The 16,085-nt window shown below is 39.4% G+C and overlaps 1 protein-coding gene across 1 annotated transcript in view; it reads left to right on the top strand.

The window, feature by feature from the left end:
• Positions 1-16,085, top strand: part of LOC139380049 (striated muscle preferentially expressed protein kinase-like) — a 215,872-nt gene that overhangs the window by 106,616 nt on the left and 93,171 nt on the right. The window contains 2 exon segments of the mRNA XM_071122517.1: positions 27-170; positions 567-749. Coding sequence (XP_070978618.1) covers positions 27-170; positions 567-749 — 327 coding nt within the window.

The following is a 16,085-nucleotide window of genomic DNA, read 5'->3' as shown; positions in this document are numbered from 1 at the left end:
AAAATTACGTTTCGTAATCTGTGCAGATTCTTCAGACGACTCTTACGTGTCTGCTGAAGAGGACCCCTTGGAGGCCCCTATATTTGAGTTTCCTCTTAAGGACACTGTGGCAACTGCTGGTACTGAGGTCCTGCTGAGAGTCATCATTGCTGGCACTCCTCTCCCAGAAGGCAAGCTATCTCAATCTCTCTGTAGCACATACACTGAGTGTACAAATCATTAGGAACACCTTCCTCATATTGAGTTGCATCCCCTTTTGCCCTCAGAACAGCCTCAATTCGTTGGAGCATGGACTCTACAAGCTGTTGAAAGCGTTCCACAGGGATGCTGGCCCATGTTGACTCCAATGCTTGCCACAGTTCCAATGCTTCCCACAGTGTGTCAAGTTGGCTGAATGTCCTTTGGGTGGTGGACCATTCTTGATACATATGGGAAAAAACCCAGCAGCTTTGCAGTTCTGTACTCAACCCTGGCAGCTTCTACCATTCCCCTTTCAAATCACTTAAATATGTATTTTTGATATCACCTCAGCTTATATTTGTGTCCTGATCTGTGTCCTCATCTAGTTACCTGGAGGCGAGACAATATTGAGATCACTAACAGCCCAAACTATGGGGTCAAAGTGGAGGGAGAGCGGTATTCACTTCTCATCAAATGTGCAAAACCAAGTGATGCTGGAATGTACTGTGTGACAGCTGCCAATGAGGCTGGGAGAGCATCTAGCAGTGCCACCCTTTCCATCAAACCAGGTAAGCATGAGTTGCAAAATTGCATTGGTTACATCACAGCCCCTCCCCTTGAACCTGATGTCTGCTTGATGTATTCAGCCTTTGGGAATGGCACCTGACTTTAGCTAACAGAGGTCTGTACTTGGATGGTTGCATCAGTAAAGGCAGACCGTTCTACGCTCTTCGAAGAATATGTTCTATCTCGAAACTAAAAGGATTCTTTGGCTGTCCCCATAGGAAACCATTTGAAAAACCTTTCTGTGTGTCAGGCAGAACCCTTTTGGGTTTCATGTAGAACCCTTTCCACAGAGGGTTCTACATGGAACCAAAAAGGGTTATATTTGGACAGCTGAAAAACAACTTTTGGAACCTTTTTTCTAAGAGTGTAAGTCCTTTGGTTATTTCAGAGATGAATTAAAGGATGTTGTGGACATTTGAGTCACTCCATTGACCTATGTGTGTGTAATTTTTATTTGCACTTCCAGAGAAAGTGTCATTTAAATTTGCACATCAAAGCTTTCAAATTTGATGAGTACAAGTAAATGAATATCAGTGGGGAAAAAGTCTGATAAGACTTTAACAAAACAGCATACTTCTGAACAACTTCCCTCAAGTGATTCCCATAAATAGGGACCTAGATAAACATTACTTTTGTGATGTCATGCAGTGAATGATTCATGTGGAGGTTTTCCAATCGGATCAAAAGAATGTACTTTGTTATTTTGTTCTTCATAAAGTTATTTCCTCATTTATCCTCACCCACTCCATCTTTCATAATCTCTCTCTCTCCACAAAATGTGTGCAAGCAATATATTCCAGCTGAGCCAACTCACGTATAGTTACCATAGCAACTAGGAGGCTAAATTGAACCAATACATTGTTAAGGAACACCGGTTTCCTTGCCATATAAATCCACTGTTATTGTTCAGATATCACGCATCTTGTCTAAGGTAAATTACATCATGGCCTTGATTTTTAAGCATAGGATAATTTTTTTATACATTTAACTATAAAACTCATCAGTTAATTATTTCATCTAGAACTTATATTACTCAAATGAGAAAGTTTTGAGTAATAACTTTTTTTCAAGATGGTGATATTATTTACAGAGTACAAATGAATGAGAATTAGAATACTTGTATATGAGGGAGAAAAAAGAGAGGGATGGAGGATAAGGTTAACACCTGAAGTTAACAGGTAAAATACTCGTGATTATGCTAACACACACACATTATAGTACATCATTTGTCGTTTTTTTTAACTAAAAATCAAATCAAATGTATTTATATAGTCCTTCGTACATCAGCTGATATCTCAAAGTGCTGTACAGAAACCCAGCCTAAAACCCCAAACAGCAAGCAATGCAGGTGTAGAAGCATGGTGGCTAGAAAAAACTCCCTAGAAAGGCCAAAACCTAGGAAGAAACCTAGAGAGGAACCAGGCTATGTGGGGTGGCCAGTCCTCTTCTGGCTGTGCCGGGTGGAGATTATAACAGAACATGGCCAAGATGTTCAAATGTTCATAAATGACCAGCATGGTCGAATAATAATAAGGCAGAACAGTTGAAACTGGAGCAGCAGCACGGCCAGGTGCTTAACTTAACTCCTTTGTACACGGTCACCATTTACATAGACATACAGTACCAGTCAAAAGTTTGGACACACCAACTCATTCAAGAGATTTGCTTTATTTTTACTATTTTCAACATTGTAGAATAATAGTAAAGACATCAAACTATGAAATAACACATAGTAACCAAAAAAGTGTTAAACAAATCTAAATATATTTTAGATTTAGATTCTTCAAAGTTGCCACCCTTTGCCTTGATGACAGCTTTGCACACTCTGGGCATTCTGTCAACCAGCTTCATGAGGTAGTCACCTGGAATGCATTTCAATTAACAGGTGTGCCTTGTTAAAAGTTAATTTGTTGAATTTATTTCCTTCTTAATGCATTTGAACCAATCAGTTGTGTTGTGACAAGGTAAGGGTTATACAGAAGATAGCCCTATTTGGTAAAAGACCAAGTCCGTATTATGGCAAGAACAGCTCAAATAAGCAAAGTGAAATGACAGACAAGAAGGTAAGTCAATCCGGAAAATTTCAAGAACTTTGAAAGTTTCTTCAAGTGCAGTCGTAAAAACCATCAAGCACTATGATGAAGCTGGCTCTCATGAGGACCGCCACAGGAAAGGAAGACTCAGAGTTACCTCTGCTGCAGAGGATAAGTTCAGAGTTCTCAGCCTCAGAAATTGCAGATCAAATAAATACTTCACAGAGTTCAAGTAACAGACACATCTCAACATCAACTGTTCAGAGGAGACTGCGTGAATCAGGCCTTCATGGTCGAATTTCCGTGAAGAAACAACAACTAAAGGACACCAATAAGAAGAAGAGACTTGCTTGGGCCAAGAAACATGAGCAATGGACATTAGAGCTGTGGAAATCTGTCCTTTGGTCTGATGAGCCCAAATTAAAAATGTTTGATTCCAACCGCCGTCTTTTTGAGACGCAGAGTAGGTGAACAGATCATCTCCTCATATGTGGTTCCCACGTGAAGCATGGAGGAGGAGGTGTGATGGTGTCTGGGTGCTTTGCTGGTGACACTGTCTGTGATTTATTTAGGATTCAAGGCACACTTAATCAGCATGGCTACCACAGCATTCTGCAGTGATACACCATCCCTTCTGGTTTGCGCTTAGTGGGTCCATCTTTTGTTTTTCAACAGGACAATGACCCAACACACCTTCAGGCTGTGTAAGGGCTATTTGACCAAGAACGAGAGTGATGGAGTGCTGAATGATGACCTGGCCTCCACAATCACCCAATCTCAACCCAATTCAATCAATCAATAAAATGTATTTATAAAGCCCTTTTTACATGAGCCGATGTCACAAAGTGCTGTACAGAAACCAGCCTAAAACCCCAAACGACAATGCAGATGTAGAAGCTCAGTGGCTAGGAAAAACTCTAGAAAGGCCAGAACCTAGGAAGAAACATGGAGAGATGGTTTGGGATGAGTTGGACCGCAGAGTGAATGAAAAGCAGCAAACAAGTGCTCAGCCAATGTGGGAACTCCATCAAGAAGGTTGGAAAAGCAATCCAGGGTAAGCTGGTTGAGAGAATGCCAAGTGTGTGCAAAGCTGTCATCGAGGCAAAGGGTGGCTACTTTGAAGAATCTCAAATGTAAAATAGAAGATTTTTTGGTTACTACATGATTCCATATGTGCTATGTATTAGTATTGATGTCTTCACTATTATTCTACAATGTAGAAAATAGTAAAAATAAACAAAAACCCTTGAATGAGTAGGTGTGTCCAAACTTTTGACTGGTACTGAACATGATTTTGTAAGTCCCCTATGGTCTCATAAAACACCCAAAACACCCAAGGTTGACAAATTGAATATTCGGCATAATAACTTAAATAAATAAGAGATTATTAATACTTAATTGAAATGGTTATCATGCTTATATATTATTTTTTTTACAATTAATTAAATAGTTGTTAATGAATAGTTCATAAATAGTTTTTTAATGCTTATTCATGAAAGTTATACGGATGCCCAAGAAAAAATCTAATAACGTAGACCCTTGGAATTATCTAATTTGAAAGACTTTCTCGTTTGAATGACTTATTAAAAAAATGAAACGTCATTGTTATTTTGTATAATTAGGCCTAATTTGTTATGCAGCTTGTCAGACAATGTAATGGTTGCTGCAGCCATTCATTCACTGACTCCATCCGTTGAAAATATTATTCATTGACAGTTCTTTGATAACCTTTGCATGCCAGAGCATGTAAGTGGACAAGTGTGGAGCAAGGAGCAAGGAGCACAGAATAATTTGAGCAGATTAAAAAAAATGGTGTAGTACCAATAACCTTCACATGTGGATTGAGCGTAAGTAATGTGCACTACAAATTAAATATTATTATTATTATTATTACGAAGACAGAAAAAAAGCATATGTAAAAGCTTAATTACATGAAGGAATATTAGTGGGAATATAGCCAAAATATAAACGAGAGAAATGAGAATGGAATATATTTGAAAACCCGAAAATTGATAAATACATTGAGATGAAGCTGCCCTGTCTGTGGATGCCATAAAAATAAAAAAATAATTGATGTTGATTTGATTGGAGAAAGAAAACAAGTAGGCCCTCAGGTCAGGACTCAATACTGCTATCTGCAGGAAGATAACGAGATTCCAAAATACACAGCCTTCCTTGATTCTGATCTAGAAAGAAATGTTGAATGAAATGTGTGAGACACAAGAAGTAAACAATAGTTTTCCATCAATAGAATCAATGTAGTGTTTAATTCCACACACGCCCTCTTCTGCTGCATCGTCAGTCTGATGTTCTACCTTCTCCATTATCGGAAAAATCTGGGACATACACTGTCTGTTGGTAAAGCTGCTGTTGGGAGACACCGACTCGACGCCGAAAACTTTGGAACTCAAGAACTCGGATACCTGTGACAACACCTGCTACCAACTAGCCAGCTAGCTAGCTAGGTTGCAATGGAGTCCGCTTCGACTGGAATAGCTAACTAACTTCCAGCGCTGTAGCATCTGTGTTTACTATTCTCATGCCCACGACAATATTGACAATCCGTAGTTCCAATGCGGCAATTGTTTGCTAGCGGGGGACTACAGGAATGAGGTGGCTATGCTTACAAACATATCGCAATTCTGCGCATAGCAAACAAAATTCAATTCTGCGCGAACTTATGGGAAAAACGCAAATTGTTCTCAAGTCCTACGGCAGGACGCCGCTCGGGCATAATTGCTCTTATTATAAGGAGGATGGGATTCACCCAAATCATTTGGGTTCCTGGATCCTTTCACAGCATAATAAGGCTGCTTTGAGACAATGACTTGAAATCAAATCAAATCAAATGTTATTTGTCATATGTGCTGAATAGAATTAGAACAGGTGTATGTATACCTTACAGTGAAATGCTTACTTACAAGAAAAGTACCTGCTAAGTAAAACAAAAATAGATAAGAAATAAAAAATAACAAATAAAAGTAACAAATAATTAAAGAGCAGCAGTAAAATAACAATAGTGAGGCTATACAGGGGGTACCAGTACAAAGTCAATGTGCAGGGGGCAGTCGAGGTAATTGAGGTAAAATGTACATGTAGGTAGAGTTATTAAAGTGACTATGCATAGATAATTAAAAAGGGGGGGGAAATGCAAATTGCCATTTAGCTTAGCTGTTCAGGAGTCTTATGGCATGAGGGTAGAAGCTATTTAGAAGCCTCTTGGACCTAGACTTGGCGCTCCGGTACCACTTGCCATGCGGTAGCAGAGAGTACAGTCTATGACTAGGGTGGCTGGAGTCTTTGACAATTTTTAGGGCCTTCCTCTGACACCACCTGGTATAGAGGTCCTGGAAGGCAGAAAGCTTGACCCAAGTGATGTACTCGGCCGTATGTGGTCGGAGGCCGAGCGGTTGCCATACCTGGTAGTGATGCAACCAGTCAGAATGCTCTCGATGGTGCAGGTGTATACCATTTTGAGGATCTGAGGACCCATGACAAATCTTTTCAGTCTCCTGAGGGGGAATAGTTCACGTCAACTTTGAAGAGGCGACTCCGGGATGCTGGCCTTCTAGGCAGAGTTGCAAAGAAAAAGCAATATCTCAGACTGGCCAATAAAAAGAAAAGATTAAGATGGGCAAAAGAACACAGACACTGGACAGAGGAATTCTGCCTAGAAGGCCAGCATCCTGGAGTCGCCTCTTCACTGTTGATTTGAGACTGGTGTTTTGCGGGTACTATTTAATGAAGCTGCCAGTTGTGGACATGTGAGGCATCTGTTTCTCAAACTAGACACTCTAATGTACTTGTCCTCTTGCTCAGTTGTGCACCGGGGCCTCCCACTCCTCTTTCTATTCTGGTGAGTGCCCGTTTGAGTTGTTCTGTGAAGGGAGTAGTACACAGTGTTGTGCGAGATCTTGTTTTTTGGCAATTTCTCGCATGGAATAGCCTTCATTTCTCAGAACAAAAATAAACTGACTAGTTTCAGAAGAAAGATCTTTGTTTCTGGCCATTTTGAGCCTGTAATCGAACCCACAAATGCTGACACTCCAGATACTCAACTAGTCTAAGAAGGCAAGTTTTATTAATCAGAACAAGTTTTCGGCTGTGCTAACATAATTGCAAAAGGGTGTTCTAAAGACTAATTATCCTTTTAAAATGATGAACTTGGATTAGCTAGCACAACGTGCCATTGGAAGACATAAGTGATGTTTGCTGATAATGGGCCTGTACGACTATGTAGATTTTCCATTTAAAATCTGCCTCAATAGTTATTTACAACATTAATGTCTACACTGTATTTCTGACAAAAAAAGTGTTTTTCTTTCAACTTGTCCAGGTGTGAAAGGGCAGTGTGGAGTGCAATAGAGATTTCATCATCTGTGGATCTGTTGGGGCGGTATGTATATTGGAGTGGGTCTAGAGTTTGTGGGATAATGGTGTTGATGTGAGCAATGACCAGCCTTTCAATGCAAAAAGACGTGAAAGATGCACTAAAGACGTGAGTGCTACGGGTTGGTAGTCATTGACGCAGGTTACCTTAGTGTTCTTGGGCACAAGGGCAATGGTGGTCTGCTTGAAACATGTTGGTATTACAGACTCAGACAGGGAGAGGTTGAAAATGTCAGTGAAGACACTTCCCAGTTGGTAATCCATCTGGCCCTGCATCCTTGTGAATGTTGACCTGTTTAAAGGTCTTATTCATATCGGCTGCGGAGAGCATGATCACACAGTCGTCCGGAACAGCTGATGCTCTCATGCATGCTTCAGTATTACTTGCCTCGAAGAGAGCATAGAAGTAATTTACCTCATCTGGTAGGTAGGCTCGTGTCACTGGGCTTCTCGCGGCTGTGTTTCCCTTTGTAGTCTGTAGTAGTTTGCAGGCCCTGCCACATCCGACAAATGTAGGACCGGGTGTATTAGAATTCGATCTTTGTCCTTATTGACGCATTGCCTGTTTGATGGTTCGTCGAAGGGCATAGCGGGATTTCTTATAAGCATTGAAAGTTGCCTGTAATGAATGGCTTCTGGTTGGGATATGTATGTACAGTCACTGTGGGGACGACGTCATCGATGCATTTATTGATGAATCCAGTGACTGATGTTGTGTACTCCTCAATGCCATCGGAGGAATCCCAGAACATATTCCAGTCTGTGCTAGCAAAAAGTTATTTTAGTTTAGCATCCGCTTCATCTGACCACTTTTTTATTGACTGAGTCACTGGTGCTTCCTGCTTCAGTTTTTTTTCATGTAAGCAGGAATCAGGAGGATAGAATTATGGTCAGATTTGCCAAATGGAGGGTGAGGGAGAGCTTTGCACTCATTTCTGTGTGTGGAGTAAAGGTGGTTTAGAGTTTTTTTCCCTCTGGTTGCACCTTTATCATGCTGGTAGAAATGAGGTAAATCAGATTTAAGATGACCAGCATTAAAGTCCCTCTGCCACTAGGATCCCCGCCTGTGGGTGAGTGTTTTCCTGTTTGCTAATGGCTGTATACAGCTGTCACGCCCTGGCCTTAGTTATCTTTGTTTTCTTTATTATTTTGGTTAGGCCAGGGTGTGACATGGGTGATTTATTGTGTTCGACTTGTCTAGGGGTTTATTAGATTTATGCGGTTGTGTTCAGTTTAGTTGTCTAGGTAAGTCTATGGTTGCCTAGAGTGGTTCTCAATCAGAGGCAGGTGTTTATTGTTGTCTCTGATTGGGAACCATATTTAGGCAGCCATATTCTTTGGGTGTTTTGTAGGTGATGGTTTCCTGTCTTTGTGTTTTATTCACCAGTTAGGACTGTTACAGTTTTCACGTTTATTGTTTTGTAGTTTGTTCATGTTTGAGTTTTCTTATTAAATAACAATGAACTATAACCACGCTGCGTTTTGGTCCGCCTCTCCTTCCCAGGAAGAAAGCCCTGACAGAATCACCCACCACAACAGGACCAAGCAGCTGTCCGTATGGGGATTTAGATAATTAAACAGTCTTGTAGGGACTGCAGATTACCAGTGTGGAACTGTTTTTACTCACCAATAATCTGTGTTCTCCTTTGGTGATATCACCAATGCCCTCGGTGACAGTCTGTTCATTACAGCCAAAAGCTGTTTAGTGGTGTTTGTAGTGAGTCTCATGGAACGTCTGTACATTCAGGTGATTGTGTACTTCAGTCTTATAGATAGTGTAGTCTTCTACAGTAACACCGCCCTTGTTTGCTGGTCGGACTAATATATAGGTGTCATTCTGGAGATTTAAGGGCTTGTTTCTCAGAGTGGGTAAAGTTATTCTTGACATAGGGAATAGAGGCTTCTAGCTTGGATATGTCTTTACGCGCCAGTCTGTAGTGCACTCTAAAAAGAAAAGGTTCCTGGAGTATCATTTAGGGGTTCTTCCAATTGAAACTATGGGGGAACTACCATAAGTTCTTCAAAGAACCCCTTTTAATGGATCCTCAAATAACCTTTTGAATAACCGTTTGGGGTAAAAAATTTAACTATCCCTCCCCCCTCCCTTATTATTAATAATAATAATATGCATATAACAGACTTACAGCACACTAATAGAGAAGAACATTAAACAAGCATAGCACTTACACAAATTACTGATGATTGGCTGAGAGAAATTTATGATAAAAAGATTGTGGGGGCTATTTTGTTAGACTTCGGTGTGTGTCTTGACATTATCAATCAGAGCCTGCTGCTGGAAAAACATATATGTTATGGCTTTACACTCCCTGCTATATTGTGGATAAAGAGTTACCTGTCTATATATTAATAACAGCAATAACACAATATTTTAGGTGTCAGTGTTTATTATGATTTTCGTAGCAAATAAAAATCAAAATATGAGGTAAACTCGCAGCAGAGACCCAAGTCGAATGGGTATATCCTCTGGCATTAATGTGTTGATGTTTTCCGTATCCATAGCCAGAATGATTTTTGCAGTGCATGGTGATCTAACAGATTTCCTGTTATATTCATCAGAGGTGTAGGGGGGGGGGGAGTCTGTGAATCCAAAAAATAGTAATTATACAGATGATTAACAAAACATGCACACAACAGTATTCATACCTTGGTTTTTGTGGTAAATGTAAATGGAAAAAAAACAGTTTTGATAATGGTTTTCATACACATACCATAATGTAGAGGCCTATGGGATATTCATTGAAGTGGTAAGGGAGGAGGATGGTACATGTGATCTGCATTACATAAAAATACCAATAGACATACCTTGTGTGCCCCCTGTCTGTATACCTGCAGACACAGACACAAAAGTGAGCAGTTCAGTCATCTGAACCCAATACAGCTAGCCTTCAACATTCTCTTATAGCCTACATATTCTTACCTCTTTGTTGATTGATATCCTTGAATTGTTTCCATTTTCTGTTTTCGAAAGATTTGCACAAATATGAAAAGATAGAGGGTATCATCATAAAACAATATTAATTTAAATATGATACATGTTACAAACCTTACCTTAAATTGAGGAGAGCTTGACATTTTCCAGTTAAGTGCCTGCACCTACTGTCCTTTCAAATTCAAATGCAAATATTTCAGTTGGGCAATTAGGTTCCTGCAAGAACCCCCACCAACGAAGGAGGTCCTCGATGAACCCCACCTTCTATGGGTTCTTGGAAGAACCTTTTGGTGGAAATGTTCAGTGCCAAGAACCCTAAGGTTCTTCAAAGAACTTTGAGGATCTTAGAGGAACCCTTGTTGGACCCCTAATTTTTAGAGTGTAAGTATCCACAGCTGGATTAATAGGCCCAGGTGGAATGAATGTAGATGGAGCTCTAAACACACTTTTCATGGGGACAGAGGTTGCAAGCTCTAAAGAACAGTTTCTGATGTGCATATGAATTAGTAGTCAAAACGGGTTGCAGTTGTTCATTCTAAAATTACAGGCTGATTTGCTACTATATGTATTGTTTGTATATCATTTCTGTAAATAGTTCACTAAAGTTTATTGAACCATACCAGCCGCTTACCTTGTTTTCTTTCTCCAATCAAAAAAAACAAATTGCACAATAGACAAAGTAAGAAATATTAAAAATACCAGCTTCATCTCAATGTATTTTACATTTTTAAGTTTTTCAAATATATTAAATTCTCCTTTCTCTTGTTTATTATATGGCTATATTCCCACTAATATTCCTTTGTGTAATTAAGCTTTTAGATGTGGATTTTTCTGTCTTTATAATAATAATAATAATACATTTGTAGAGCGCATTTCCCACGCTCAATGCACATGTGAAGCTTTTTGCAAATCATTTGACCACTGCAGTTTGAGATAATTTATCATCTTTTATTTATGAAAAGAAGCAGATACTGGCCATTATTATTAACATTTTTTTTCTGATATTTTAGCTCAATTGATTTATATTATGGTGTTTCTATTCAATAAAAAACTAAAATACATTTGACAGCATATGTATTTCCTACCTAAAAACGTCTTAATACATTTGAACTCCTTCAAAATAGGAATTACCTAATATAAACTAGATATAGGCTACGGTGGGTGGGGTTGGCTAAATAATTAAAACTGAATAGGCCTAAAGAATAGTCATGAAGTAAAGGAAAAAGGCAGAGCATGCCCAGAGCTTGTGGCTGAGCAATACCAGAGCGAAATTGGATCAGAAGAGAAGGCTGACACCATTTTTTGGAACCCGACTTGCTGTGACTATTGATATGGAGATTGCGCAGACATAGTTGCTGCCCACTCTGTTGCCTATTTAGCTTCTGCTGAGTGCTCCCACTGCCGCTCCCCCCTCATTGACATGAAGTGGAGACTTAATGTTGTACACTAAAGATACAGTATGGTTGACATGTTCGAACTATGCATTCCATGCCTCAAGCGTGATTTATTTTTTCAGTTGGGGTGTTAGGCTACATGCAGCTATCCTGCTGTACACAAAAGACATGATCGACATTTTTGTACAAATGTTGTTGTCTGTTGTAACAGTAATTTAGCCAAGCATATCAAACACTGAATCAGAATCTGGCTGTACAGGAGATGTTCAACGTCTCCACTCACGCCAAATTCTGGTTCAACACAAGCAAGACACACAAGCAAGCGATTATTTTCTCATTATGATTGCAAACATTTACTATTTATTTTTCCAGCAACTCTCGCTACGATATGGCAGTATAATATTTAGGAAGATTATCATCACAAATAAAAGGTAGTCTAAAGCAGTAGTTGACAAACGAGGAAAGGAAAAATAGTGCTCTGGACGATGCAAAACAAACTTGCCCATTGTCAGACCCTGGTTACTGGTCTGGGTAAACATTCTTGGGCTGCCTAGAACGTTCTGCTGCCCAGAGTGTGGAGAATCACAGCCATTCAAGTCACATGTATCAAATTTTAGTGTGTTAGTATACTGTAATGTAGCTGTAGGGAGGAGACCTTTTCAAAGCATCTATTCTTTACAATATCACCATGGACACTAATTCACATGCACGTACAGTGCCTTCAGAAAGTATTCATACACCTTGAATTATTTCACATTATGTTGTGTTACAGGATGAATTTAAAATGGATTATTTAGCTTTTTTTCAGTGATTGTTCGTTGTATATATAGGTGTTGTGTCTGTTATGCTACAGGTTTTATTTACCCACTTTTCTTTATTTTGTATACGTTGGTTTTTGGAGTTTGTGAGCTTTCATTAAATACTCCGTTTATACCAAGTTTGTTCTCCTGCGCCTGACTTCCCTACCACCAGCACGCACCACATTACAGTTTTGGGTGTGTCTTTATCAGCTTCGCACATCTGGAATTGGGGATTTTCTCCCATTCTTCATTGCAGATTTTCTCAAGCTCTGTTAAATTATATCGGGAGTGGCAGGGAACAGAAATCTTCAAGCCTTTCCACAGATTTTCAATGGGATTCAAGTCTGGGCTTTGACTGGGCCACTCAAGGATTTTCACATTCTTGTTCTGAAGCCATTCTAGCGTTGATTTGTCTGTAATCTTGGGGTCATTGTCCTGTTGGTACGTAAAATCTTTGCCTCAGTCTAAGGTAATTTTCCAACCTGAAGCAGGTTCTCATTAGGAATTTGCCTGTATTTGGCTCCATTCATTGTTCCCTCTATCCTTACCAGTCTCACAGTCCCTGCCACTGATAAGCATCCAGATAGCATGATTCTGCCACTACCATGCTTCACAGTAGGGATGGTGTTAGATGGGTGAAGAGCTGTGCCTGTTTTTTTTCAGAAATAACACTTTGCATTCAAGCAAAAGAGTAAAATGTTTGTCTCATCAGACCACAGAATCTTTTGCCTTATGCTCTGAGTCTTTCACGTGCATTTTTGCAAACACCTGACGTGCTGTCATGTGCCTTCTCAGGAATGGCTTCCATCTGGCCACTCTCCCATAAAGCCCAGATTGGTGATGTGCTGTAGATACTGTTGTCCTTCTGTCAGGTTTTCGCATCTCAGCCAAGGAACTTTGTAGTTCTGTCAGAGTGGGTTCTTGGTCACCTCCCTGACCAAGGTCCTTTTTGCCCGGTTGCTCAGTTTGGTCGGACGGAGTCTTGGTAGATCTTTATTTTTTCAATTTCCTTATGATGGAGACAACTGTGCTCTTGGAAACTTTCAACACTCTAGAAATTGTTTTATGCCCTTCCCCAGATATATGCCTCATCACAATTTTAACTCCGACATCTGCGGACAGTTCCTTGGACTTCATGGTATAGTTTCTGCTCTGACATGCACTGTCAACTGTTGGACCTTATATAGACATGTGTGTTTATTTCTAAATCATGTCCAAACAATTGAATTGGCCACAGGTGGACTACAATCAAGTTGTAGCGACATCTCAATGATGATCAAAGGAAATCGGATGTACCTGAGCTCAATTTGAGTCTTTTTTAAATTCAGGCTGTAACACAACAAAATGTGACTCACCACCTGTAGCAAAATGTGACTTGGTGTTTTTTACTGGTAACTCAGAGCTACACAATTATATATCATACATTGCATTTGAAGAACAATGGGAAAGTAATTCTGCTTTGAAAGTTAATCAACTTGTAAACACACTTTTGAGAAAATCGTGTTTACCTCTTGATAACATGAAAACAGCCTAACCAGCTCTGCTGGCAACAATTTCATTGCGCTTTTTTGCAGACATTTATTGACACCGATCATATTGAACGGGTGTTGTACACACGTCGCGTAACGCTAGCGTTAGAGGAATTTAATTCCTATAATGTTTTAACCAATTAAATTATAACAAAGCAAAACACTTTGTCCGTTTCTAAGAATTTGTAAGGTTCTTATTTGCATAAAATAGAAAAAGAACAGTCTCAAAATCAATCAATAGCGTTTATTCCCGAGAGCTCTACTTAAAAACTAATGTACATTAGTTTATATATCACAAATAACATCATAGCGTCTTAAATGTCCCTCCCCCTCTCCGACAAGGACAAAGCTGCTTCAAAAGTCCATTCCAACCCACTAACGCACATACTTTACACACTATATCTGGATTATCTCCTGAAGTCTCCCCACAGTTTATTACCACTTAGCTGACAGTTCCAGTCCCCCACAGATACGGAAAACCTGGAGGGGCTCTCGCTGTCTTATTTTATCTCCACAGAGTTATAGCTGGATCGGTTCAAACATAGGTTAAGGATTCTCTTTGCTTACTTTCGGTACACAAATACATTCCTTCTTCCACAATGGTTATCATTTCTGATTACCCTTTGTCCATGCTACATAGCCTCTAATCCTAATGGTTAAGTTTCTGGGTAGAACCTTGATAAAATATCTTAACAGCTAGCTAATGAGCCAGCCAGCTAACATTAGCTAGTTAAATAACAATGAACAAAGTGCCAACAATGAACAAAGTGCCAACAATGAACAAAGTGCCAACAATGCCTAACATTAGGCTCTAACTATAAAAGCAAACAGCTCTGGGAAATGAATAATAACGTCCGCTAGGGAGCCAGACAGCTAACGTTAGCTAGCTAGCTAACAGTACACTTTAGCTTAAGACATATAGCTAGCTAGCTAGTTAAACAATGAATGGGAGCTATCCAACCAGGTTCAATGTTAGCCAACGATTAACAAAGTGACAACAATGCCTAACATTAGGCTCTAACTAGAAAAGAAAACGGATCTGGGAAACAAATAATAACATCAGCTAGGGAGCCAGCCAGCTAATGTTAGCTAGCTAGTTAACAGTATACTTTAGCTTGAAATGAAACCACTTTCTATCAAAATTAGAGACGTGTAATATTTGAAAATGTAGCTAGTGAATGCTAGATTATCTTACCTGTATAAATCATCATACAGGATGAACGCATTTCCCTGTCAGGAGTGCCATACCACGGTTGCCTTTAGTTTGAAGATGTCATCTGGAGACAGGTGTTTTCTCCATCTCTTTTGCTATCATACTCTAATTTCACTGATTTCAAAACTTGATCGTCCAGAAAGTGGAGAGCAACACTAATGCAGCTCCACTACACAATACATTTTTTTTAAGCCACGGTCGACAGGATTACCAACACAGACTGACAAGCTCAAATAGACAGAAAGCTTCAATATGGAAGACTAATCCGAACTCTCGGCATGTCCAGACCACCTATTATATCAGCCAATCATGGCTAGGGGATAGGTTTCTGACTTTTTCCGTGGCTAAACCATCTAGGCTCATAATTGATTTTTTTTTATCCCATTAACAGATAGCATACAAGTTCATTATTAAGGCACATGAAAGTCCACATGTTCCAGAAGGCATTTCTGCCAAAAAAAACCACATTTTTATTAAAAGGAAAAGTTTACATTCAAATGCACCTAGTTATACCTAGTTTCCTGAAATGAGTCACATATATAGATTTTTTTTTAAATGGATTCCGTATTTATTAACTTCTTAAAACTACCCTTCCCGGATCCGGGAGAATTGTCATCAACTACACTAATTAGCATAACGCAACGAACAAAAAATCTTACTAGAAAATATTCATATTCATGAAATCACAAGTGTGCTTGTGCAACAGCTGACAGAGACAGTTGTCTATCCATCAATAAATATTTGTAGGGATTTTTTTTTAATTTAGGCTGTTCAGTAATATGAGGCAGAGATAAAGTTATCCGTAAAGTTATTATAAGCCTTACTGTATTTATAAATGTTTACAATTAATGCAATTACTATTTATTAATAGTTTTGTGAATGCAGATATACCCTTTTTATGTCCCGCCTACCGTGTGGGGTGATTGGCAATAGTGTTGGCCAATCATCAGTCAGCACCACATTCATGTTCTTTGTAAGTCTCATTTTGGGGCAGTTGATTTGACGTATGGGCCCAGCATAGAACCCATAT

This window comes from Oncorhynchus clarkii, chromosome 22 (assembly GCF_045791955.1).
Source record: "Oncorhynchus clarkii lewisi isolate Uvic-CL-2024 chromosome 22, UVic_Ocla_1.0, whole genome shotgun sequence".
NCBI lineage: Eukaryota > Metazoa > Chordata > Actinopteri > Salmoniformes > Salmonidae > Oncorhynchus > Oncorhynchus clarkii.
This window is presented reverse-complemented; position numbering and strand designations above follow the sequence as displayed.